General features: G+C 39.2%; 1 protein-coding gene across 2 annotated transcripts; it reads right to left on the bottom strand.

Moving 5' to 3' along the window:
* Window positions 1-107: 107 nt before the first annotated feature.
* Window positions 108-24523, bottom strand: hspa12b (heat shock protein 12B). 2 transcript variants are annotated; one of them, XM_067434306.1, is made up of 14 exons: window positions 24393-24480; window positions 24190-24308; window positions 21570-21663; window positions 18869-18963; window positions 15830-15954; window positions 15539-15725; window positions 15192-15296; window positions 12948-13064; window positions 8070-8247; window positions 6122-6208; window positions 4621-4725; window positions 2193-2451; window positions 2003-2106; window positions 108-1917 (listed from the first exon to the last, which is right to left on the bottom strand). In XM_067434306.1, exons 3-14 carry the CDS (start codon window positions 21610-21612, stop codon window positions 1250-1252), a joined length of 2073 nt encoding a protein of 690 aa, XP_067290407.1. In that variant the 5' UTR covers window positions 21613-21663; window positions 24190-24308; window positions 24393-24480; the 3' UTR covers window positions 108-1249. The 2 variants fall into 2 exon arrangements, with proteins under 2 accessions (XP_067290407.1, XP_067290361.1); XM_067434260.1 differs by having other exon boundaries at window positions 24190-24523.
* Between the last annotated feature and the right edge of the window lie 1780 nt (window positions 24524-26303).

The following is a 26303-nucleotide window of genomic DNA, read 5'->3' as shown; positions in this document are numbered from 1 at the left end:
TCACAAGTGAGAAATTACTCAATATACATGAAATCAGGGAAACAATTACAGAAAAATACCTTTATTTTCAGTCATTGTGATTAGTATAGCAAGTTTCATAGTATCAAACTTAAGTCAACATTTTAGGACTATTCTGACATTGTGTTGTGGGATTTAACCACTAGCTTGATTCTGTTATGTCAAACTAATGTCCAGCATATTTAATAGAAAATATAGCATCTTTGAAATGGGTTTCTGAAATTAAAAAAATACAATTCCTTTGGTTGTCTTACCCTTACTGAAAAGCCTACAACATTGCTTTTACATAACAGATTAAAGAATATTCCAATGTCAGTGATAAATGTTATTGTTTAAATGTTAAGTTTATTGCAGGCACATATCAAACAAAACAAAAATGTCAGGCTTAAATCTCTAGAGGTAGTGTTTCTTGGCTTTAGCTATTTTAATTGTGCAGGAAGAAACTAAATGAAGCAATAAGTGAAACTATAATTACAACCAGGCAGAATTTTAGATTTTTTTTACAAATCGCAGTTCAAAATTGTACCTAGGAAGGAAAAAATTAACTTCAACTGTTAACCAGCTCTGTAACATTATTCCAAATGACTACTTTCTCTTCTCCCCTCCAGGTGGCACAACCATAATTTATAAACACAAGGTCTGTCTTATTACCAGTTTAAAATTTAGTTGTAGAGTATACGTTTACAAAAATGTAAATTAAGTGGATTTATTTAATAATTCAATTTAAATACTAAGTGTCTGCAAAGAATATGATGTTAGTTTACCGCATGCTGGTAAACACCACAAGCAGTAACAATTGGAAGTACTTCCTCTGTTTGACAGGAAATGCATGTACAGAAATGTAATGTATGATGATTCCTGTAAATGCATTTCCCTTAATTATTTTTTATTTATTTTTATTTTTTACTAATTTAAGGTATAATTAAAATTGTTGCTCTTAACATAGCCTAACTTAAATGTACTCATAATTAGACTTATCCAAAGCTTACAGTACACGTAGACACTCCTCATAGCTGGTGCTTTGCACAATGAAACAGAATGCCAAAAACATTCCAGTTTATCATTCAGCCTTCCCGTTTGTACATCTGCAATTATTAAGTATCCAGATGTTGAAACTCAAAGCTGTTGTTTTCCCTGTTACTGCTGTTGCTATTTTTGATGACATTAGCTGTCGTTAAATGTCCCTCGCATTCTATGAATTCCAGTTCTCTCCAGAAACAGCATAGTAGGATCAGTTGGACAGGAAATCAATTGATGCTCGCACCAGTCGGCCGGTTGCCACATCAACAGCTGTGACTTTAATCTCAGTGTCTCCAAACTGCATGGTTGTGCGAATCTCCCTGCGTTCAAATGTGGATCCTTTATTGTTCTCAGCAGCATTATCTGTCGCTGCCCCTGTCTCAAGCAGGTCTAGCGTGATGGCACCGCACTTCCTCACCCCGGGGTCAGTAATGTAGGTTATATCATCAGTGTCGCTGCAGTATATGTTGATTATGATTTTCCTTTGTCCTATTCTTGCTGGAGTGTAGCTCCGCCTCACCACCTCACCCAATGCTACTGATTGATCAACACTTACAAAGCGGTCCAGGATATCAGTGCACCATTCTCGGCCATCTTTGATGAGAAGCTTGTCACGAGGGTGTCGACCTTCCACAAAGCGGTTCAAAACCCCAACACCGTAAGTTAACGGGCAACGGCGTACACGGACAACTGTGGGGTCTAGTCCAAACAGGACTGCACCCTTCAGGATGGTTAGACCTACATCATGTGGAATTATGATACGGCAGTTCCGCCCTAGTGCATTTTGGGCTGCACGTTGAAGCATGGGCGACTCTGCGAATCCTCCAACCAAGAAGAGAAAACGCACACCCTTTACTTCTTCCTTCTGCATCAGGTTCTCTAGTAGGGTGAGAGAAATCGAGAATATATCAGAAAGTTAAATACCAATCATTTGCTTAGTGTTTGTTTGAGGCACGTCTCTTACCAATATGTTTTATGATGTTGTTGATGGTTGGTTGAAAAAGCTCATTCATGGCCTCTGCAGAGAATCTCAGCATACCTTGAGAGGACCACTTTATAAAATTCATACTGACAGAAACATTACACAAAGTTAAAACACCAATACTCACTTTCAAAGACATACTTGAGCAAATAAAGCTCTCAATCAGACTTACTTGCTTTTGCGCAGGGCAGTCTCCACACTCTGCCCCCGGTGTCGTTTGTAGAAGTCAATGAAAGAAAAGGGCAGTAAGATGTTTAACGAGTTTGCCCGGCCAGGGGCGGCTGTGCGCTTACGGGCTTCAAATGCAATTGTGAGGTCTACCCAAGCTGCTGGACGTTTCGCTTTAAAACTCTCAATGAAGTCAGCCCCAAAGATTTGGCACAACATGGCCTCAAAGGCAAGATCCACCCCAACTGCTCCATAAGGACCCCCTGAAAGAGAAACACATATATGCACCAATTTGGTTTAGGTTACATGCCACTCGATTTGCATGCTCACCTCATTCTTCTTCAGTCCCCAAAAGAAATCCTTTGAAATAACCGTGATAATTCAAGACGACCTTCAGCATCAGATCTTTGTCAGGATTGGAGTGAAATGATGGCAATGGCCAAAGTAAACAATCAAGATTGTCCAGCTTTGATTCCATTCCAACTAGTGATAAACATTATGTGCTCCTGGATTTGTTAGTTTTGGAAAAACATTTAAGTCCTTACACTTAATACAGAGACACTAGCTGCCATTACAAATTGAAATATAATAGAAAAAAAAGATAAGTTGATAAGAATTTAGTTTGAACCCCAACGCCAGACCGCTAAGCCTAACACTCCCTCTTTCCTAAACTAGGGGTGTACAACCCTGATCTTGGCGGACTATTTTCATGCAGGTATTATACTGCCTTCACGATAATTCCGACTTCTGAAGTTGTGATTACAAGATCATTGCATTCGAGTTTCAAAATGTGAGGGCGTTCATGTGCAATTTTACCTAGAAAAACTTGTATTTACGATAATTCTGAGAGCACGTGAAGGCAGCATTAGCTCCAACACACCATTGTTCAGGTGTGTTTAATCAGGGCTGGGGGAAAGTTCTGGGCAAATCCCAAATGCCGTTTTTGCACCTTTGAAGGGTACTTTTTGCCTGAAAAGCCAGACTTACATCAAGATGTTTGGTCTGGAAACTCACCATTGACAGGGCTTAATCTGAGGGGTGGATAAACGGTTGTCTTTCAAACTCCCTCTGCACGCAATTGGATAGCGCTACAACCATCCAGAGCAACGAAGGTAAAGCGGAGATCATTGATAGATTAAACTTTCTCCGTATCCGGTCGGCAAAACTCAGAACACCTTCCCTTTTTAAGAATGACTTCAGTGCCATTCTTTGTTCTTTTCTCAGATAAAAGCTTAACTCCAAGTCTTCCAGAGTCGTGGTAAAAGCTGATTCGACAGGCCACCGGTCGCCAGCTTCTGTGTTTACTAGAAGAACACAAGCGCAACTCTGCCATCATTATGTTAAGCCCCACCCACCGACTCTATACACTGGGATTGGCTTGACCAGAGTTTGGTTTTTACAGCTCAGACATGTATTGAGAGTTGCTAGACGACACTCGCGGCAGATTAGATTTGCTGCCGCAATTATATTTGCTGATGAGATTTGCTGCTGCTAGGGTGCGTCTAGATTTCTAGGCTAGGGTACTTTGGGAAGGGAATGCCAATTTGTAGGACTTTCCTTCACAAAGAACCCTGTTCTTAATAGAAGAGAACGCGTTAGTGAAGGGAACATGTAATGGTCACTTCAAGGAAGTCATGTAATTATTTATGGTCATGTGACCCAGGGTGACAAGTCCTCGTGTTAATTTTAAATCTAGATATGATTAAAGAGTTGGAGTTAACGTATAAACAGAATAATTCACGTTGTTTTGTTTTGTTGTGATATATAACACACGTTCATAATGCATTTCATATTAAGCTAAAAACAAATGTGTTTAATGCTTAACTTAAGCTTATAAAGTTAAGAGCAGATCAGCAACACCCACACGTATAAAGCATATTTAAAAAACTATATTATTAATGTACATCTATTTGTATCATATTAATAGCAATAATAAGACATTCATGTTGTCACTACCTTGCATTGTTTTGGTTACATTCCATGTAAAAATAATGATGAAATTACGAGGTCTTTCATGGGTCCCTTCGCCAAGTGCATTCCTGATGGCTTCATTATGATACACAATTGCCCTGCCTCCTCCTCAACTCCAGATGCAATTTGCCTTCTGCTGGAAGGTTGCCCTCCAGGTGCAGGATTGGACCCGTCTCCCTCCTACCCTGCTGCTGAGAACCCTTCATGTGTATTTTTGCCAAACCCCCACTCATAGCAAAAACTTCCATAGATTCGACACTAAATCACCTTAATGTGTGGAATCGGAGGAGAACAGCATGGGTTTAAGTTGGCATTTGAGACTTATTAAATCAATCATGACCGTTCACTTCAGCAATGCCCCGTCATTTCACTCTAGTATTTCGATCTTTAAAATGAAGATCATACCGGACAGGGAGTAGTTGTAAGTGTGATGAAGGAGTTGGCTTTGGTCCTCAACTAACCTGAGGCTTTGTAAAGCTCCTTCAGAGTGCCCTGTGGCTGCTCAATCTGATGTACCGTCAGATCCACCGTCCCACCGCCACAGTCTGCCACGATGTACCGATCACCTTTGAGAATACAAATGGTTGTTTAATCTTGGCCTTGAGTCTGTCGCATTACCTGCTTAATAATTGTTACCAGATTTTTGAAGTAACAACACTAACACGTTCTTCTCTCTCAGACCTGCTGCATTCAGGAAGATCTTCTACCAAACAGCCTTCAGACATGTATGATACAATCTGAGATAATAAAAAAAAAATGTCTCCTGCCAGTTGACTTTAGTTAACTATACAGGAAAGTGTGTTTCTTGTTTGTTTACAGTGGGGTAATAACTCAGTTTCATGGAAAATGGCCTCCTCTTTGTAAATCTATAAGCATGTGTGCACTATTAAAGGGTTAGTTCACCCAAAAATGAAAATTCTGTCATTATTTACTCTCCCTCAAGTTGTTCCAAACCTGTATGAATTTCTTTCTTCCGCTGAACACAAAGGAAGATATTTGGAAGAATGTTTGTATATAAGCAGATTTTGAGCCCCAGTGACTACCATAGTATTTTTCCCCCTATTATCAATGAGGCACAAAATCTACTTATATACAAACATTCTTCCAAATATCTTCCTTTGTGTTCAGAAGAAGAAAGAAATTCATGCAGGTTTGAAACAACTTAAGGGAGAGTAAATGATGACAGAATTTTCATTTTTGGGTAAACTAACCCTTTAAGAAGTGCAAGAGACTATGAGAAATTGAAGGAGATCTGTGGAGTTAGATCGTAATAAATTCTCCTTTTCGATCTCCCCCCCCTCTCTCTCTCTCTCTCTCTCTCTCTCTCTCTCTCTCTCTCTCTCTCTCTCTCTCTCTCTCTCTCTCTCTCTCTCTTTCTCTCTCTCTCTCTCCAGGAAACATCTGGAGCTAAAGATCTGATTATTTTGACCCTGCACCTTGTCATTGTGCCAGTCATGCAGAGAGAACTGCACGCACACACACTGCAGCCATGCGCTCAGACTGTGCAGCCAGTAATAACATACCAATGACTGCTTCTTAATGAGGGTCTCTAACACATATGCACAGCAATTACAGTCATATAAACAATATTATATGTGCATAAGGAAAAAGAAAGTGTGGCTAGGGGAAATCATGTTTTAAGATAGGAAAAGTAGTGCAATTATTAAAAGTAGTGAAATTATTACCCTGGAAAATATTGTTACCTATTTGTAGTTACTTGTATTATGATAAAATAATCACAAATTCATGTATTAAAGCATCTTCATTTTTAATATTTTAGAGTGTGTGCACTCTATATGGCTTACAGACAACAATACTGTATACATTGTCTTTCTGAGGAAGACAATTTTTCAATTGTTTGCCGCTATTGCCATTTCATTTACTGCAGCCATTATAACTTTACAACAATAGAAGTATATCTATATCCTCAGTTTTATAGCTGTGTCTCTCTCAACCTCTTACCTGTCTGCATCTCAGACCACAGTTCTCCAGTACCACTCTCCACCAGAAAAGTTCGGCTATGCCTGGCTCTGCGGAGCTGCTCACGGGCTGAAAGATACATTAGCTTCCTTTAATCTATGAATCACTCACACATGGGCAGCATTAACCAAATCCTTATCACATTACAATCAATAAAACTCACAGAGAGAGGAAGAGATTGCAGATACCTGGATTAATAACAAGGCAGCTTTCTAAACAGACCCTGGTTTAATGAACCTGAAGCTTTCATTTGTAAAACATGAAATTCAAGATGTGAGCACAATTTGTAGCACAAAAAAGTCTTGCTCTTATGCCTAATAAAACCAGCTTGTTTCATGGCTGCAGTTTTATAGTGGGTGCTTTTAGTGAATAATGACCCGCTAAACTAAGAATGATCTCTGCTTAACTTTCAGGGGTTACTAAGGGTTACTATACTGGATGCCTTATTTCCAGAGGAACTCTGGAATGCATTACTTCAGATATTTTCTTTCTTTTCAGGTACAGTCTGTGAACACAGACATCCTGATGAACATTCACAGAGCTTGCAGCAAGCACACAGAAAATAAGAGAAACTTAACTACACTTTGGGGACAATCTGGAACCCATGAAATAACATTTAGACAAGACAAAGAGGGAAAAGGAAAAATAAACTGATTTTAACTTAATTTACTCTAAAACCCATGTGGTTTGGTAGAACAGAGAGAGAGTTGTGAGTAATGTGTACATGGTCTTAATATAGATAAGAGGACAGAATGATGAACTAAATTATTTGGACTAGTTTTAAAACAGACTCCTCACACTCGCTGGTTTCATTAGTTTATTTATTATTATAAACAGTATATGTACAATGCATGACATAATTGTCATTGTCACAATTGTCAAGTAATGAACATTTATATTATCATTTTAAGGTAAGTAAATAGTTCTAAGATTGGAAGTCTAAGTATGCGACGAGTAACAAAATCAATGCGTAAAACGTATTAAAACAAATTTCAAACACAGCCAAAAACAAGACATGCCACAAGGTTGCCAGGAAAGTTTGTCACGTTCATAAAGAAAGAAAAAAACACAGACCTGTAGTGTAAATATAAAGAAAATCCCCTTGGAACGTAAAAGTGCTGAAGCTGTGTTTGCAGCTGCTGAAGTGTTTGTTTGTGTCCCTTGATTTCTGTGTGTACATGAGCATTATCCAATTACAAAACATGTTTCGGGAGATTGCATTTTAGAACATACACTTTGAATAAGCATGCAACAAAAAAAATGCAAGAAAGAATGAAAGAACAAAAGCAATCATCCAGGGAATCTAGTGTAAGCAGTCCAGAGGAGGGTGAGCTCATGGTCCATAGCACCTTGTTCCAATTATAATGTGAAATGTGTGTGTATAAGTAAGTATAAGTGTAAGTATATTTAGTTTGAGTGTAACAACAGGAATGAATGATTATGTCTACAGTGCTTTATTTTTTATTGTATACAAATGTGAAAAGAGTGTTTGTAAAAGAGCCCCATTTTATATATTTTTTAAGCACTGATAACAAAACCATTGTCAATCTTTCAAAGCGTTTTTTTCGGGACACTCTAACCTTCGAGAAAATGTCATCTAGTTCTTTCTGCCTTAACCCAAACCACATGCTCTCATAGTTACCAAGACCCACTTGGTTCTGGATCAATCTGACCCCGATCTAACTGTTCTCCGTGCATAAACCCGCACATACCCACACAAAACAAAAACAGTGCTCTAATTTCAAAGGATGAAAGACAGTCCTGTATTCCCCATGCTTTAAACATGGTTCCCATTTAATGTTTATACAGAAATGTGATACACTCAAAGCAAGAGATTTGGACTCCTTCCCAGGGTCAATCTAAGAGCGAGTGATATTGTATAATGCTAATTGGTTTAGAAAAAGAAAAAAGAAAAAAAAACTTTTCTTACCCTGCCTGAAACTGGAATCGAAAGGACGGGAGCCATCTACATCTAAACCATTGTTTACTGGTCGTTGGCTGAGATCAATGACCTGGTGTAGACGGAGCTTCCTGCAGTAGATGGATGCAGCCTCTGGTTCAAGAGCTATGAGGAGCTGTTCAGGAGAATCTGGAGTCACCAAACCTGCCTACAATAAGATAAACAACATCAGCTTTAATTACAGAGTTAATATTGATTAACAAGTTTGTTTGCCCAAATAATCTTAAAGGGGGGGTGAAATGCTGTTTCATGCATACTGAGCTTTTTACGCTGTTAAAGACTTGGATTCCCATCCTAAACATAGACAAAGTTTCAAAAACTAAGTTGGACGTTTGATGGAGTATTTCTGTTTTAAAAATACTCCTTCCGGATTTCACAAGTTTCGGAGAGTTTTTTCCGAGTATGGGTCCGCTTGACGTCGACAGAGCGACTTCTCCCGGTAGGGTGCGCGCGTGACCAGAGCGAGAGAGCAAATGCACGCCCATAAACACTGCTCTAAGGTGCAGATCCACTCGGCTGAGCAACACTTCTGTGGCGCCGCGCTCCACTTTATTCCTATGGGTGACATCAAGCGACTTTAATGCGTCCGCACAGCATTCCGGAAAGGCAGCGCTGCATTTGTACCGATTTGAATGCACAAACGATGAGAAGCTTCACAGCATCACGCTTTAATCGTGTCGTAAAAGTGGAGGATCTCCATGGTCACTGCTGTCACAGGACTTCACGAAATCAACAGTTACCAAAGAAGTGTGTTTTTGACGGAGCGGTCCCAGCCATAAAGGTTCACGGTTGTGCTTTGGAAGCAGGCGGTGAGTAAAACTGCTTCAAATGTCTGTGTTGTTGGCTATCGTCGCGTAAGTAAACATCAGTAAACAACACGATTGTGTATAACGTTAGTTAATTTATCAATGTGATCTATGGTGTGTGTTTAAATACATTTGTTTAGCTGACCACTATAGGTGTCAGTTTGTTTATTGTAAAACCACCCAAACATAAACCTAGGGGACGTTCTCAAAAAGCGTGCTTTGTCATTCAAATGCGCTAACGGTTACTCCATTGTTGTTCTATGTATAATGTTACACTAGTCTGATGTGCAAAACCGTTTTGCTTGCTACGGCGAAGGTTTAGTCGCATACAATAGTCCATAAACGGAATCATGTCCTCATAAACTGCGAGTAAACCCACACAAATATTGACAGGCCACTAAATACAGTACAAACCACAGAGACGGACGTCCTGCTGTTGTTGCTTCTCCTGTTCAATTTATTGCAGCCTCCGGATCTGATTCTGGATCATATCTGTATTAGTTGAATCTGATTGATAGCCATGGTTTATTAGGGTAGCGTTTTCTTCTCCACGCTTGAGGACGTCACCGCTTTGTGCGCGCTCGTCATTCTTTAGCTCCGCCCACACGATACGCCTCCAGCCGCTCGTTTTTTTCGAGAAAGACTCGGTACAGCCTATATTTCTTTTATAAATATAATAAAACTAAAGACTTTTCGGAGATATGAAGGATGCAATACTACTCTATAGGTACTCAAGATTGACATCAGATTGACTGAAATTGAGTGCCCCCCCCCCTTAAGATATTAGGTTAAACTTATTTGGCTTGCTGTCCACTGATAAGGGGCTTAATGAAGAAGCTTCAACTCAAGCTCTGATATACCACCAACAGTGACTACATATAGGATATGATTATATAGGGAAAGGAACCAAAGATAAAGGTGGGGTTTGGGGAGGTGGTGGGATGCTGGAACAGCTGAGACTGAAGAGAGGTAAGCAGCTGCCTATATACTCTAGCTGTTGGCTGTTGATTGGAAGATTGGATGGGCTTGCTGCTCTCTAAATTAAGTTTAGGAACTTTACTAATTTACACTAATCAACAGTTTTTTTTAAATAACACACAGAGTGGTGTTTAGTTTCTAAATGAATTAGAAATGAGTTTTGAACAAATCAATTCATTTTGTATTTCTATGACACTTGTATAGACAGCCACTTGTCTCATTCCTGAAGGAATCTATGTTTTAAATTAATTTGTTATTTGTTGAGTGAACAATTCAATTACTCTCTCATGTAGATATAACTATAATTTTATAGTTTCAGAATGAATGAATGAATTAATGTTTTAAATTAATCAGTGATCAAATGAATAATTCACTCATAAAGGCACTTGTTCCCACCTACTAGCATAAGTAACAAAGTAACCTGCCAAAAGAGTGACTGAAAAATCACCACTATGACACCCCACCTCACCACTAATTGCCCAGATTGAAATTTTGTATGGAGCAGGGTCGTCCTGCATGGCCTAGGTGATATAGGCTACATTACCTGGGCTGCAAAATGACTGGGTGAAGCACCCTAGCGAGAGCACACCGTTGATACTGTAATAATATCATACTGGTGAAACTTTTGATAATATCAATATTTGACAAACAGGGTTAGGGTTAGGTGCTCTGTATTTGCGCTTTGGATATCATCAAAGGGTTTCTATTCACAGTGCATCGTATGTTTTGCAGTGTTGAGCAATGAAGCCAATCACAGACATGTCTTGTTGATCTCTTGAACATAACGACCAATCAAAAGACTAGTCAGAATCTACTCACCGCTCAAAATGGCAGTTTTTGTTCAGTGCTGACAGTTCTGCATGCTCACAAATCCTCTCATTATACAAATTAAGTGTAGATACACTGTAAATAAGAGATCATCTGTGCTATAGACAGCTTCACTAATTATAAAAGACCTTTGTAAGATTGAGATTAACTGGCAGATTTTAGTGATTTTAAAGATAAATACTAAAAGTAATTGAAAAAGCAATTAGTTAACATGTTATGTTGGACTAATTTAAACACTGCCTGCATCAAGACATGATTATAATACATCAGCATAATGCATTCATTATGTTGCCAGTATTAGTTTTGAAATTAGTAAAACTGGTGGGTTCGCTTGAGGGGTGTGCTATTTAAATCTTGCCTATACCAACACGTCTGGGCCGGCCCTGGTCTGAAGAAATTCAAACTAAAAAGTACCAGTGCTGTTAAACTGTATGGCTCATTGGGTTCTATCAATGCCTTAGCAACCACCTAGAACACTTTAGCAAGTAATTTAGTTAACAATTTATTAAGATCTCTTAGAACATAGCAACAACCTCATATTTTCTTCAGAAAAAATAATTTAAACATAATATTTAAAAACATCAAGTGTTACTACAAAATAATATATTGTTTACTGTTTTCATACATGTTTACCCAGCACAGCCTAGAAATCTAGACGCACCCTAGCGGCAGAAAATCTAATCTGTAAAATACACGTCTGAGCTGTAAAAACCAAACTTTGGTCAGGCCAATCACATCGTGTATAGAGTCAGTGGGTGGGGCTTAACATAATGACGGCAGAGTTGTGCTTGCGTGCTTCTAGTAAACACAGAGGCTGGCGAACAGCGGTCTTTCAAATCTGCTCTGACCGCGACTCTGTAAGACTTGGAGTTAAGCTTTTCTCTGAGAAAAGAACAAAGAACGGCACTGAAGTCATTCTTAAAAAGGGAAGATGTGTTCTGAGTTTTGCCGACCGGATACGGCGAATGTTTAATCATCAACGAGCTCCGCTTCACCTTCGTTGCTCTGGTTGGTGTAGCGCTATCCTATCGCGTGCAGAGGGAGTTTGAAAGACAACCGTTTATTCCGCCCCTGGAAATGAGCCCTGTCAATGGTGAGTTTCCAGACCAAACATCTTGATGTGGGTCTGGCTTGTCAGGCTAAGCACTGGTAGCATGGTCACCAGAAGAATTGGAAAGAAGGTTTCAGTACATTGTGGAAGTACAGTATTAGTACACTGCCCCATTGGTCGTCATGGAGTTATATGGGAGGTAGTGGGCTGCCTCATTCCCCCTTGCTTGGCTGGGACAGGCGTGGTTTCCTGTGTTTGTGTGCTGGTCTCTTGCATTGTTTAACCTCTGTGACATTGTAAAGAGGAAATTAACCTCAACCTGCCTTACCTCTAGTAAGGCCTATTTAATATGTAGAGTTGCTGGCTTGTTTGGATATAACTGCGATGGGATTTCAGTGGTCTTAAACTCTCAGATAAAAAGGTGTTACTGGTGTTACCTTTTCAAACATACACTTTTGTTATTTTAAGGTACTAATATATATTTTTAAGGTACCAATATGCACCCTTTAAGTACAAAAGTGTACCTTTTGAAAAGGTCTTGCCCCAGTGACAGCTTTTGTACCTTTTTTCTGAGAGTGTAGAGCAGCTGGTAGTGATTGAATCAATGTCTTTGTGTTATCTGCACTTTTTTGTTGTAAAAGTGTTGTTCTGTAGTGTTTTGATTATAGGGAAATGTAAAAGTCTGCAATACTGTACATTTCACACAGGCAGACACACACACACACACATATAATGAATATCAGGTTATAGTCCCCTCTTGGCACACTATTTCTCTCCACTCATACAAAAGTCTTTCAATATTCCCATTTACTGTGTGCAGTAACTATTGCATTCCTTTTCATATACGCACATTTCCTGAACTGCAATGGGGGGCTGAAGGACATCACATTCAATGTGCATTTGTGTATGTGTGCATGAGAGAAGAAAGAAAAAGAGAGAAGAAAGAGAAAGAGGAAGAGGAAGAAAAAGAGAAAGAGAAAGAGAAAGAGAAAGAAAAAGAGAAAGAGAAAGAGAAAGAGAAAGAGAAAGAAAGAAAGAAAGAAAGAAAGAAAGAAAGAAAGAAAGAAAGAAAGAAAGAAAGAAAGAAAGAAAGAAAGAAAGAAAGAAAAAGTGTGTGGATTTGAATATGTGTGATTTTTCATATAAGAAGTGAAAACTGGTCTCGGATCAGTTATGCTACATTACCAAATACGCAGCTTCTCGCATGAACTGCTTGGCTGGCTGCCGCCACACTGCAGGAACAGTGATGACCCATCGTACTTCATTACTTTCCAGCACAGAGGAGGACTGGTCCTTCACCTCCTGTAAGGCACACACACACACACACACACACACACACACACATTACACATTTTCCTACTCTTATCTAAACTGCATTCCATAGATAACATTTTCATACTTCTATTAATTATTGATATCCCTTATTTCCGCTCCGCTCTAAAATGTACCGGGATGTGCCGAACTCATGATCCCCAGGATGCATGGCCGGAGGTTTGGTAGAAATCTCCATGTTAGTGTTTTCCCACAAGCCTTCAGGGGCTCCAGGAAGCAGGAGGAAGAAGGTTTGGGTCCAGCCAAGACTGACTACAGATTGGCCCAGAACCTCCACCTCCACCTCCCCCGACCCCCACTGTTCACAGAGACTGGATGTGTTCTTGTTTGAGTAAAAGAAAAGTACGTCCTAAAAGATTGGGACCAAAGCCACAGCCCACCACTACTCTCCATTACACTGGTGGTTCATGTTCAGTCTGGCCCTAGATGCAGATTTATATTGCTCAACTAAAATAAGCAACAACTGTCTAAATCAGAAAATAATAAACAATAACAACACTGGAAAATGTGTTGCACATATTAAATGTTCAAATAGTTAGTAAGTCAAATATAAGTACATTTGACATAAGTAATTCAATTTGACATAAGTAAGTCAAAAATAAGTACAAAGAAATGATATATTTTTATGATAAAATACAGAAATTATATAATTAAACCACGTCCATGGGTATGCTGGAATCCATACCAGTATGGAAACTGGACTGGTCTCAGAGCTGAATTTAATATATCATTTTTGATACACTTTAGAATAATGTTCCATCATTAATAGGTAACTATACGAGAATAATGCAAGACAAATGAGTAGTACTACATTAACACTTCAGCTTTACTGTTAGTTTACAACTGTAACTAATAAGGAAACAACCTTAAAGCTGCACTATGTAATTTTTCCGTCCGCTAGAGGGCGCCTATTCAAAACAAAGGCATAGTTTAATGATGCCAAGTTTGAGTTCAGAATCTTGGGACATGTGGTCTTCAGCTCACAGCCGGTGGGAAAGAGTCGGGATAGGACTTGGGCAGAAATCATGTTCATGTATCAACGTTACTGTAGTATGAAGCAGAGGAGGACAGAGTGTTGTGAAGCTGAGCAAGGCCGCTGGAACAACTGAACAAAACACGCCTCGTGAGCAGTGGGAATTTTATTATGAGGGGACACAGTCACCGGCGCTATTTCCACTATTCTGGTCAAGAGTATGAGGTAACGCAGCTCTGTTTTAGATACATTTAAGTGTGTTTAAAATGATGTTATGACGTTACTCTGTGCGTTCGCTCAGCGGCTGCTGTGACACTTGTTCCCACTGCTAAGAGTAAAGCGTTTCTGCCACAACCGGAAACTGAGGGTAACGCAGATATGACACAATTGACAGGCGACTGCCTCCGATGTCCCGGCTCCATGGTTAAAATAGCAATTTTCTCACAATTTACAAATATTTGGAAAATGTTGGGATATTGTAAGACCTCAACTGAACAAATTATACAACACTGGCCTAGTGGCTTTTGGATGTTTTACTGCAAAAATACAACAAAGTGCACCTTTAACCTAAGGAAGCAAGCTTTAACTAATCAGTAAGTAACATCAAATTTAGGACTGAGTTTCTCTACTAGGTAATCAATAATTACTGAAAGAGATTAGCCTCCTTCTCTTTCTCCTTTTTTCCCCTGCACTTTAAAATAATGATCCAGATCACTAGTAGCTCTTGAAGGGTCACTGGGTAACACTTGAGTAATTATTGATACATTTTATGACAATATTTGGAGCAAAATGACTGATTATGTCTTAGACACGTTAATGTTGTGATTAGTAATGAATTGCTCATTCTTTATAAATTGTCATAATTATTTGATAGTTATTAATGAGATTAATATCATTCAGTAATTATTGATAACCTAACAAATCTTAGGCCTAAATTTGACATTACTCACTGATTAGTTAAGTTTGTTTTCATAAGTACTCTTTAGGTTTTAATACAAATCCTTAATCTGCTGAAAGTCTTTGTTCTACTCTGTGCGTGTGTGCGTGCGTGTGTGCGTGCTTGCGTGCGTGCATCGGTGCATGTGTGTGTGTGTGTGTGTGTGTGTGTGTGTGTGAGTGTTCACCTTTAAAGCATGTTCTCTGAAGAATCTCAAGGCATGAGCAAAGACCTCAATGGCCCGAACTCTTCTTCCACTAACTGACACCAGCTCAGTCTCCATAGTGAGATCCTACAGAAAACCAAGAAAGACTGCTGCAGAAATGCTGACACAGGTGATCATAAATAATACTCCCTCCTTATGCTTTGCTGCAGACAGCCAGTAGATCTAGCTTCCTCTTTTTAGACAGTGTTGTGATACCTTATCTACAATGTTTGATGACCCTAACCTGAGCACTTACTTTACCTAAATAAATTCTACTGTAAAAAAAAAAAAAAAAACCACAGTCAATAACAAGTAAATGTTCTGTTTACACTGGTGCTGTGGATTTTCATTTTGAATTTGTCAAAGTAGAGCCAATGCCTGGCCTCCTCTGGGTCAAGGTCGTGGTAGCTGTCTCGGGCTGCAAAGCCAAAACTGTGAAACCGGAGTTCAGGGGTCAACAGCAGACAGGTTGGACTCTTCTGATTGGCTACACCAGGGTCGCCACCCTCCCACCGTCTGTCAGAGAAACAAGGGGAAATAGCGTAAGAAATGGGTGGGGGAGTTATAAAACTCACAATGACCTCAGGTTAGAGACAATTTTGTGCAGATGTCATAAATACCTCATCATGTGAATGGTCTCCGGATCTTCTGTGAAACTGAAGGCATAGCCACTGGAGGTGGTGCCAAAATCTATAGCAACCACCACAGAAAATGGACGAGCCACACGTGGTCTCACTTCTGTCCTCTATAAAGAGATAAAATAAAAAAATAAAATAAAAAATCTATTGCCGTGGTCATTTTTTTTTTTTTTTCAGAGGGGTGAATTTGCAAAATAAGTTCTCCCTGGTACGGAGAGTAACTGACTCCACCTTCACCCTATCTTCTCTTATCTCTAGATCATTTCCCTGACCTGAGTGTTACATTGACCAAACACCCCAGAGGGGAGTGTATCATGTATCCCTTTCAGCTTATGGTGATTTATGAAAATATGTGTTTGTGTTTAAAAACTTGAGACTCAGGGCAGTGAAACAAGCAAGGTTTAGAGAAGCATTTAGAATGCTGTGTTTTGAGCAAAGAGGTACAATGGTCAAACATGTACATCTACACTGTAAAAAGTAATAGTTGGATCTACTAAAGAAAAACTTTTAAAATTAACTGAATACTGAGTAGTGTGAACTTTTAGGTGGATGCAATAGCTAAACTAAGCAAGTTTATTACATAGTACTAAATGTTGAATGTGTTGTACTTAATGCATGTTCAGCGCATGTTTGCATCAAAATACACAAGAAGGGTAGAGCAGCGGAAGGAAAGAAATAAGTGGGTATTCACACAGAATGTGATATTGTGTTCAAATATGCGAGAAGCACAACAGTAAAAACACAAGGGCTGTGTCTGAAAACCTGACTCTTTGCCTCGCTGCCTCATCAGACAATGACTCTACAGGCAACGTTTTGTGCACGAAGGGACCTCACAAAACTAATTTCTGACAGATGTCTAAGGCAGTGTAACAGTTTAATGATCTGCAGCAAAAAAAGAGAGAGCTTTGGTGAGAACTAAACACATATTTAATTACTACAGTAGTGATTTCTCACTAGAAATGATATCAGAAGTGTAATATGTCGGTAAAAAAAGTACATTTACATAGCCTAGAAATCTAGACGCACCCTAGCGGCAGCAAATTTAATTTGCCCGCAAGTGTGGTCTAGCAACTCTCAATTCCTATCTGAGCTGTATTCCTCAGAATCTGGACGGCCCAATCACATTGTGTAGGTAGGCTATAGAGTTGGCGGGCGCGGCCATAATGACGACGGCCGAGTTGCGTTTGCGTGCTTCTAGTAACACAGTCTTCTAGTAAACACAGAAACTGGCGAACGGCGGCGGTCTTTCGAATCAGCTCTGCCCGCGCCTCCGGAAGACTTGGAGTTAAGCTTTCCTCTGAGAAAAGAACAAAGAGCACTGAAGTCATTCTTAAAAAGGGAAGATGTGTTCTGAGTTTAGCCGACCGGATACGGCGAATGTTTAATCAGTCAGCGAGCTCCCCTTCACCGTCGTTGCTCCGGTTGGTGTACCGCTATCCTATCGCGTGCAGAGGGAGTTTGAAAGACAACCGTTTATCCCGCCCCTCGGACTGAGCCCTGTCTATGGTGAGTTTCCAGACCAAACATCTTGATGTGGGTCTGGCTTGTCAGGCTAACATTTACACACAAACTGACCCACAAAAGCAACTTCTGGACGCCATCTTTTTTCCCCAGCTCAACTGTCACTGAATGGAAAGCACAGGATTGTGGGATATCAAAGGCAGCGAAGGATACATGTATGCTGCCTTCAGAAATCGATCAGATGAAGGTCTCAGGAGACAGGAAGTGAAGTAAAGTGGTGTCTCCTCCGAATTTGCCTCACTGGCACGACATGCTCAAAACCCGTCTTCGGCGCAATAATTCCGATCTTTCATGTATTCATACTCTTGTGTAATTGACGCCCCATCCTAAATAAATCTGTCTCTTCCGTGATACCCTGAAAATTTTGAATAATCCGATCTAATATGATTTCCGACCTGTAAGGTTGCCAGAATAATAATCTTACACGGTGTGTTAATAGGCCAGAGGAGAACTGGCACCCCGACTGAGTCTGGTTTCTCCCAAGGTTTATTTTTCTCCATCATGCCCCGATGGAGTTTTGGTTCCTTGCCACTGTCGCCTTTGGCTTGGCTTGCTCAGTTGGGGACACTAAAAATATGATTAAAGTTATTCAACTTATTATACAAATAAAATATATGAATTAGGTCTTATTTAATTCTATAAACTATAATACTGATCTGCCAACATTGTCGCTATATGATAAATTAAAATAAGCTGATAACATCACTGTTTTCTCCAGTACGGCTGTACAGCCAAATCTAATTTTGTCGCAATATTACCCTGTTTGACACTGTGAAGCTGCTTTGACACAATCGTGATTGTAAAAGCGCTATATAAATAAAGTTGATTGATTGATTGATTGTAAACATTAGATTCGGACGAGCTTGATGCCTTCCTGCCTTCAAATGTGTCCTCTGAAGACAGCATTTTCCAGGTTTTGGACGCAGCCAAGGTCTAGATGTTTTTTTAAGTTAAACTTCTTTTCACGCTAAGTTTTTAGAATGTTTTTAGACGTGAACCCAATGGTCCAAAACATCAAAAACTTTGGAAAAGCAGCACAATGGAATTCATAAACACATTTGGGCCATTTGGGACAGGGTCATTGGCTCAACCAATGGCGTGAGTCTGAGGTGGGACTTTGTGTTTGTCCAACCAATGGCAGAAAGGTTGAGTGTTTGAGACACATTGACATTGATATTTGCAATTTCCTTTTGTGACACTAATGATGCAAAACTGACACGTCACCTTTGAGTGATACAGGAGTAAGTCTGCTTTCGAACAAAACATTTTTGTGCTACCACAGATTGCAGTGCACTTTGACTGGAGGATTAGCTAATGATAGTGCTGTTTTAAACCAACTGACTGAGTGCTAAGTAAAGAAGCATAATTGCATATTCCTGGTGGTACCACATCCTCTTTCAACATTTCTGTCGTTTGAAGCATCGGATTTTGGAATTCAATTCAGGTTTTTTTGTATAAAGTGCTAAAGAGAGTGGAGCACTCCTTCTATCATGATCTTACCGGAGATGGGGAGGGAGTAAGAGGAGTGATACTGCACTCATTTCTGGAAGGAGATGGAGAACCAGATGGAGATGTAGAGGCTGATCTGTCTTCACCTGAAGAAGACAAGATAAAAGAGAAAGAATGAGGGATAAATGGAGAAATCCTATTAATATTTAAATGAGTTGATCATGCATTGAAATGGAAAAATAAGATCAGGACTTTCTGTATGTAAAAAAATAGAGTGGCTGAGAAATTCAGGAATTTCTGGAAATTTCCAAATTGGTTGTTTGAGCTTTTAAGCCCAATTGGCATGTGTTTGGTGACATCACACTTTCCAATGGATGGTTTTGTTTGAAAAATACTGCAGCCTGGATCATTTTAGATTCATTAGCACCTTATATGCTGAATTATCTTATACCTTTATATAAAAAAAATACATACTAACCTTCTTTCAGAAGTATTTAAAGCTACACTGAAACAGAAATAGCGGCAGTCCTGTTCGCCATGTAAATATGTACTTATTATAACAATTGCAATAACAAGGTAATAACTAGGTAATAACTGTTAAAGATGTAACAAGGACACTATAAAATAGCGTTACCCATATAGGATATTACCTAGTATGTGTTACAGTTAGCTCAGGCAGGAATGCAAGAGGAAATGACATTGCTCAAATGAAGTTTACTAAAGAAGGGTTCCACTTTCAGGCAGGTACAAACACAACGTATATAATGGTTAACAATGCCGGCTTTACGTAACTGCTAGATATAACCGTGACCAGACAAGGAGTGAATGAACAAGAGGAACTTAAATACAAACACAAATGACTGAATAAATGAAGGACACAGTTATTATAGATGAAGATTAATTTAACACAGCTGAACAGAACAAGACTAACCAGGGTAACCATGGTGACAAACAAGTGGCGGTGACAAATGCACAAAAAAAAAAAAAAAACAGAACCAGAGCGATATGTAACAGTACTTTCTTGGATAAGTACACATACTGTAAAATAATGTGCAACCGATCATACATGTACATTACATCTGATATAAATCCAAACGTACATAAAAATGAAACACGAATCATTTACAATAAGATCATCAACATGTATTTAGAAAATATATGATAGATTTTAAAACCCGGGCAATTATTTCCAGGTCTGAAATATGTATATATCAGAAACAATGTTCAGGTAGGCCGTGGCCTTTAAACAATGCCCAATTGGCACTAAGGGGCCTAAAGTATGCCAAGAAAACATCCCCCACACCATTACACCACCACCACCAGCCTGCACAGTGGTAACAAGGCATGATGAATCCATGCTCTCATTATGTTCACAAATTCTGACTCTACCATCTGAATGTCTCAGCAGAAATCGAGACTCATTAGACCAGGCAACATTTTTCGAGTCTTCAACTGTCCAATTTTAGTGAGCTGTGCAAATTGTAGCCTCTTTTTCCTATTTTTAGTGGAGATGAGTGGTACCCGGTGGGGTCTGCTGCTGTTGTAGCCCATCCGCCTCAAGGTTATGTGTGTTGTGTTTTCACAAATGCTTATTTGCATACCTCGGTTGTAATGAGTGGTTATTTGAGTCAAAGTTGCTCTTCTATCAGCTTGAATCAGTCTTCCCATTCTCCTCTGACCTCTCGCATCAACAAGGCATTTTCGCCCACAGGACTGACGCATACTGGATGTTTTTCCCTTTTCACACCATTTTTTGTAAACCCTGGACATGGTTGTGCGTGAAAATCCCAGGAACTGCCCAGATTGTGAAATACTCAGAGCAGCCTGTCTGGCACCAACAACCATACCATGCTCAAAATTGCTTAAATCACCTTTCTTTTTCCATTCTGACATTCAGTTTGGAGTTCAGGAGATTGTCTTGGCCAGGACCACACCCCTAAATGCATTGAAGCAACTGCCATGTGATAGGTTGATTAGATAATTGCATTAATGAGAAATTAAACAGGTATTCCTAATAATCCTTTAGGTGAGTATGTATATATATATATATATATATATATATATATATATATATATATATATATATATATATATATATATACATACATACGCAGAAAGCTGTTTTCTATCCTTATCTAACACAGGAGTTAACATGAAGTGTTCTCTTCAACACCATCATCATGTACACTCAGCATTAACACTTGGTGCTTTTTTGGTGCCTCATATCTGTGGCAACACTAGAATTTCAGGAGCAGAATTCCGAACATTCCATAATTCAAAACACGACCAAAAGTGTAAGTGTGACATTTTCCAGGTCAAAATTAATTCCATGGCAAGTGGACAAGGATCAACATGGATTGACCCCTTCCAGAAAGGTCACTCTAATATGCCTTCAAACGAGCGCGCACTCATACATGGGTGGAATTCACTCAAGAGTATGACAGGAATGTTATCGACATGTACAGATATTCTCAAGAGTGCAGAGCGTAGATAAGAGAGGGTCACACCCCGGTCCAGTATTGTTGATGGCATAGAAAGGAATTACAGCATAATTCCAGTGGAAATGTGTGGATGGTCACAGGTTTTAAATCAGCTTTACATTTTGGACTCCAAATCTGCTGTAGATAAATTCTGGTCGTATGCTGCAAAAGTACTTTTATAGAACTATTATAGTTTCCTTAGGATATTCTACAGTATGATTTTTTTTCATTTTACTATCATATCCCACAGAATAATTTAAATGAAATGTTACCTGGCACTTGTAGACTGTTGGTACTGAGCAGGACGTCTGCCATTGTAGAGGTCACAGGGCTTTTACAGCCTAACAGGAAAAGACGAACTCTGACCTGTGAAGCAGGGTTTATATTTTTTATATTTGAAACATTTTCTTTAATGATATTAAATGGTATAACCTCAAGATAAATTTACATTTTAAATTCCATTGAATTAAAAAAAAATCCATTGTGATTGGATGCATGAAATCAAGATTTTTGATTTCACTTCCCAGATAAAACAATTGTAGGTCCGTATAAATAGTATTTAAAAGAACCCCAAGAAATCAACATGAATAAACCTTAGATTGCATTTTTCAGAATGTGGCTTGTTTAAAAAAGCAACATACAGAATAAATTCTATAATATCTTTAATTACAAATATAAATTCTCTCTCTTTTTCTCAAACATCATATTAGGACGTCCCAGCTGCAACAACAAAAGCATGACATGATGTGTTAGTGGGTGTGTATTAGTCATGCTGTCTCCCAAAGCTCTTGTTGGGCTCTGTTTTCCAGACCAAATGATCTGAAACAGGAGAGAAACACAATAAACACAGAAATGTGTTAAGAAAATGCTGTGAAATGCTAGTCTGATATCAAACAACTACTATAATTCTGTTTTTAGTTTGCAGTACAATGGATTTACAGTAATTTATTTTATCTGAGGAAAATTTGAACATGGTGCTTTCTGAAATTCAACCTCATGTCCCCCTACCCCCCAAGTGTTCCCCTTTCCCCCCTATTCTCCCCTTGCCTTAATCTTTTCTTTGGACTCTTTTCTATTTTCTTTTTCTTTCACTGTTAGTTTCAAACCCTCAATAGTTGTAGATGTAGGATTTGAGGCAAGCAACATATCCCTTGACTGTGTGCACGTGTGTGTGTGTGTGTGTGTGTGTGTGTGTGTGTGTGTGTGTGTGTGTGTGTGTGTGTGTGTGTGTGTGTGTGTGTGTGTGTGTGTGTGCGTGTGCGTGTGCGTGTGCGTGTGCGTGTGCGTGTGCGTGTGCGTGTGTTCATGTTTTTCTATCCCAATGGTGAATTCAACTTGACTCATGGGGACTTCTTGTTGACAAGCTTATAAATCATACAGATTTTTTTTATTATTATTTTATGTAGAAATGCAGAAAGTTTTCTTTAATGAGTAGGTTTAGGGTTAGGGTTAGTGTCAAGTCACCTTTATTTATAGCGCTTTTTACAATACAAATCGTTTTAAAGCAGCTTTACAATTTGTAAATCATAAAAATCCTAAATAAATTATGGTTATATCCTTCAACAATCATTACACCTATGGAGAGTCCCCATGCACCACATATTCAAGAATGGGAGTGTGTGCATGCTCAGGAGAGGAAAAGGGGTTTTGGAAAAGGGGGAAAAGGGGAAAAGGTGAAGAGGGAGAGATGAGGGCCTCCCACAATGAATGTTTAGTAAATGGATCTGACTGCAATATAATCTCCAGATGCTCATATCTGAGATGTAACACATTTGGCATAGAACACTTCATATAGATCAAACTTGCAAACCTTTCCACAACAAAGAACATTTAGCAGAAAAGGTAGAAACATAAAGACATTGGAAAACGTGGAAATGGAAAACGTTAAAATAATACAAGCCCATTGAACTTGATTGTCTTCAGATGATATGATTAACACTGCCTCTCCATATGGTTTCAGACACGCTTCACACAGATTACAAATGACATCAAAGAGGCTTTCTGGCACTGAGGCTGAGTCATTTAAACAAAGAAATCTTTCATTATGGTATACTTTTTCTCCTTTTTTGCACAGGCTGTTGTGTTGTTGTTTGAGCCTATATACATAATTTACATTGTTCACTTATAAAGTTAAGCACTTCATCAATATAAAAAATGGTGTATCATTTAGTTATATTATATAATAATATGCCATTTGATTTAATGTTTTTTATATCCAATCTTCCTCTTGCTATTTTTTTTGGTCATCAAATTCATTCATTATGAGCCAACTGTAAAGAGCATAAAGAATTAAAACCTTCTGTCTGCTTTTTCCATTGTTTTTCAGTACATTTCAGATGTTTGACTTTTGATGGATAATATTCAGGGTTATTATCATTATAACTAAAACTAGTGTACACCCGTACCTCTTTATATTTCACCGTCCATAAGCACCGTGGCATATTGTTGACTACTACTAATAAAATTATTTCAGCTTGTACCTCAGTTTGTTAAAACCACAAACACGCATGTTTCTTGTTTCCTCCAAGTGTTTTCTAGGAAAATCTTCCTATTAATTTCCACCCAAGAGCTACGTGTGACACAGCGACACTTTACAGAAGCTGAGGTCAAGCATGATGAAGTACCTACCTCTTTCCTACTACATTACAATAGTCACTTTGGAGGATGTGCAAAGTCATATTTCAATGTCCGTTTGGTAATTATGGTCAGAATGTCCACTAAAATCCCATTTGTCCCACATGTCAAACTAGAACATGATTAAGTCATCCATCTCTCTGGAAAGCCCCCATCAATCCCATTCCTGTCAGCCATCAAAGTACACAAAAAAAGACAACGCACTGCACCTGATGCCGGTCTCATCAAACATTTCACTATTGTTAGATTTGTACTCACTCTTTTGTTTTTTGGGGTTGTTTAGTCCCTGATCAAAGTCCAAATCCCAAAATGAATTGGATGTTTCAGAAGCAGAGCTTATGTACTGATGCTGTTTCTCAACAGAAGTGTCTGAATGTCTGAAAGAAGAAAAGCACTGACGTTTTGATCTAAAGTTGAAAAAAGTTTCAAAAGTGCTCAGATCCAAATAATATTCCTCTGACTTTTTCTGTTTCTGAAGTCAATCCTTCATCTGCTGTGGAATGTCTGGGAGGAATGGTTGCGAGAGCCGCACACACACGTACATGGGCTGGATATGAAGGTTGCTGTAGTGAAGGGGGAAAGGGAGGGGATCTGACTTCATACTGACACAGATTCAATCACTGTATACCGGTGTGTTGGTTGGAATGAGAGAGAGAGAGAGAGAGAGAGAGAGAGAGAGAGAGAGAGAGAGAGAGAGAGAGAGAGAGAGAGAGAGAGAGAGAGAGAGAGAGAGAGAGAGAGAGAGAGAGAGAGAGAGAGAGAGAGAGAGGGTGGAGTGTATTTAGAGTGGCAGCGTGCACTGATTAAGTCATCCGATCCCCCCCTCCTTATGTTTCCCCTCTTTTCCTTCTGCCCACCCCCTGCATCCAACTCTTTCTTCCCTCTCAGCTTCTCTTCCAGCTCAATCTTTTTTCTTGTCTTTCCTGTCTTCTCTTCACTCTGTTTCGTTTCAGTCTTACTCCCCTTTCTCTCTCTAACAAAGCTCTGTCCTAAACTAGAACAATCTGTTTTAAAAAGTTGAAAACTATACATGCATACAAACAAATGCATGTTAGCTCATCTATGTTGCATTAGTCTGAACTTCTTATTGTAAATGTTCATGAATTATTACTCGAGGCCACATTTCTGACAACGAACTATTATAATATATAAAGAGAACTATTGCTCACACATAAGTCGTGACCATGATTCTGGGGTGCATGGGCGGTTTATAGGTTGTTTATGCAGTTGCTAAGAAGTTCAGATTCTCCTCTTTTCCCAGGGGGATCTGTCCCTCGAGGCGCACACACAGAGGTTTATTAATTTGTTCCCCTTTATGCAATGACATCAGCCTCTGTGTGTTTTTTTAGGTCTAAATCAACAGATCAAAGTGTGCCTGTCTGGAGACAGTCCTCGGGGACATTCCACTAATTTGTTGAGTGGTTATTACATCAGTGTGGATCGGGGAGAGTGAAGTAGATCTTTACCCACCCACAGTTCCATCCAGTTCTTCGGGCATGTCTCCATGGGCTCCCTTCAGACCTTCGACTTGCTGGCTAGGTGGCCATCTCTGCCCAGGTGTCGACCATCTAGCTCCACCTCAAACCTCTAACCATGTCACTCCACCACAGCCCGTTGAAGTGCAGCTCCACTTTTGCTTCCTTCTTCCTCAGGTCCACCTAGGACCATAGTCTTATGGGTCCATTGGGCTTCCTCATCCTCCAGCCCTGCCTTCGCCACGGACTTCCAGGCCTTTGTCTGCATCTCAGCCCTCCACCCCTTCAGCTCCAGTGGGCTCCTTTGCTCTGGCTCCTCCTCGGTTCACCTGCACCCTGGCACTGTAAAAAAATTATTGATGGTTTTTGTTGGTTTAACTTAAAAAAGTAAGTAACCTGGTTGCCTTAAAATTTTGAGTTAATTGAAATTAAAAATTTGAGTTGATACAATGAAGGAAATTTGTTTAATAAATAGAAACTAAAAATATTATTGTATCTGAACCACATAAAAAAATTGATCAATCATGAAAATAGCACTATTTGGCATGTTTCACTGCATTATCAGAAATAAAACACACACAATTACCCAATATGCTTACAAAATCTTTAAATAATATTTTAATAAAGGTTGTCGAATCTCACAAAATGTTCATTGTATTAACTCAAAATTTTAATTTCAATGAACTCTGAATTTTAAGGCAACCAGGTAACTTTTTTTCTAAATAATTTATAACCGTGTGTGGATCCGCTGTGGTCTCCAGGACCTTGAGTGTTTTATCCGGTCTCTTTGGTTCTACAGCTCTCTTTTGGCTCTGTCTGTCATCCCCTGGTTCCGCCTGTGGTGTCTCCACCATTGCTCCTCCCAGCCACGTGCACAGATACCCCTTTTCTCAGAAT

This window comes from Pseudorasbora parva, chromosome 1 (assembly GCF_024679245.1).
Source record: "Pseudorasbora parva isolate DD20220531a chromosome 1, ASM2467924v1, whole genome shotgun sequence".
Classification (NCBI taxonomy): Eukaryota; Metazoa; Chordata; class Actinopteri; order Cypriniformes; family Gobionidae; genus Pseudorasbora; species Pseudorasbora parva.
Note: the sequence above shows the minus strand (reverse complement) of the source record. Positions and strands in the feature narration are given on the sequence as shown.

What these genes read in the sequence shown, in the direction of transcription:
- hspa12b (XM_067434260.1), bottom strand. Translation starts at nt 21,612, where the DNA reads ATGGCAGACGTCCTGCTCAGTACCAACAGTCTACAAGTGCCAG. An exon ending in TCAGAGAACATGCTTTAAAG is followed by an intron (nt 13,065 to 15,191) that starts GTGAACACTCAC and finishes TGTGCCTTACAG; the next exon opens with GAGGTGAAGGACCAGTCCTC. An exon ending in ACTGCCCTGCGCAAAAGCAA is followed by an intron (nt 2,107 to 2,192) that starts GTAAGTCTGATT and finishes TGTTTCTGTCAG; the next exon opens with TATGAATTTTATAAAGTGGT.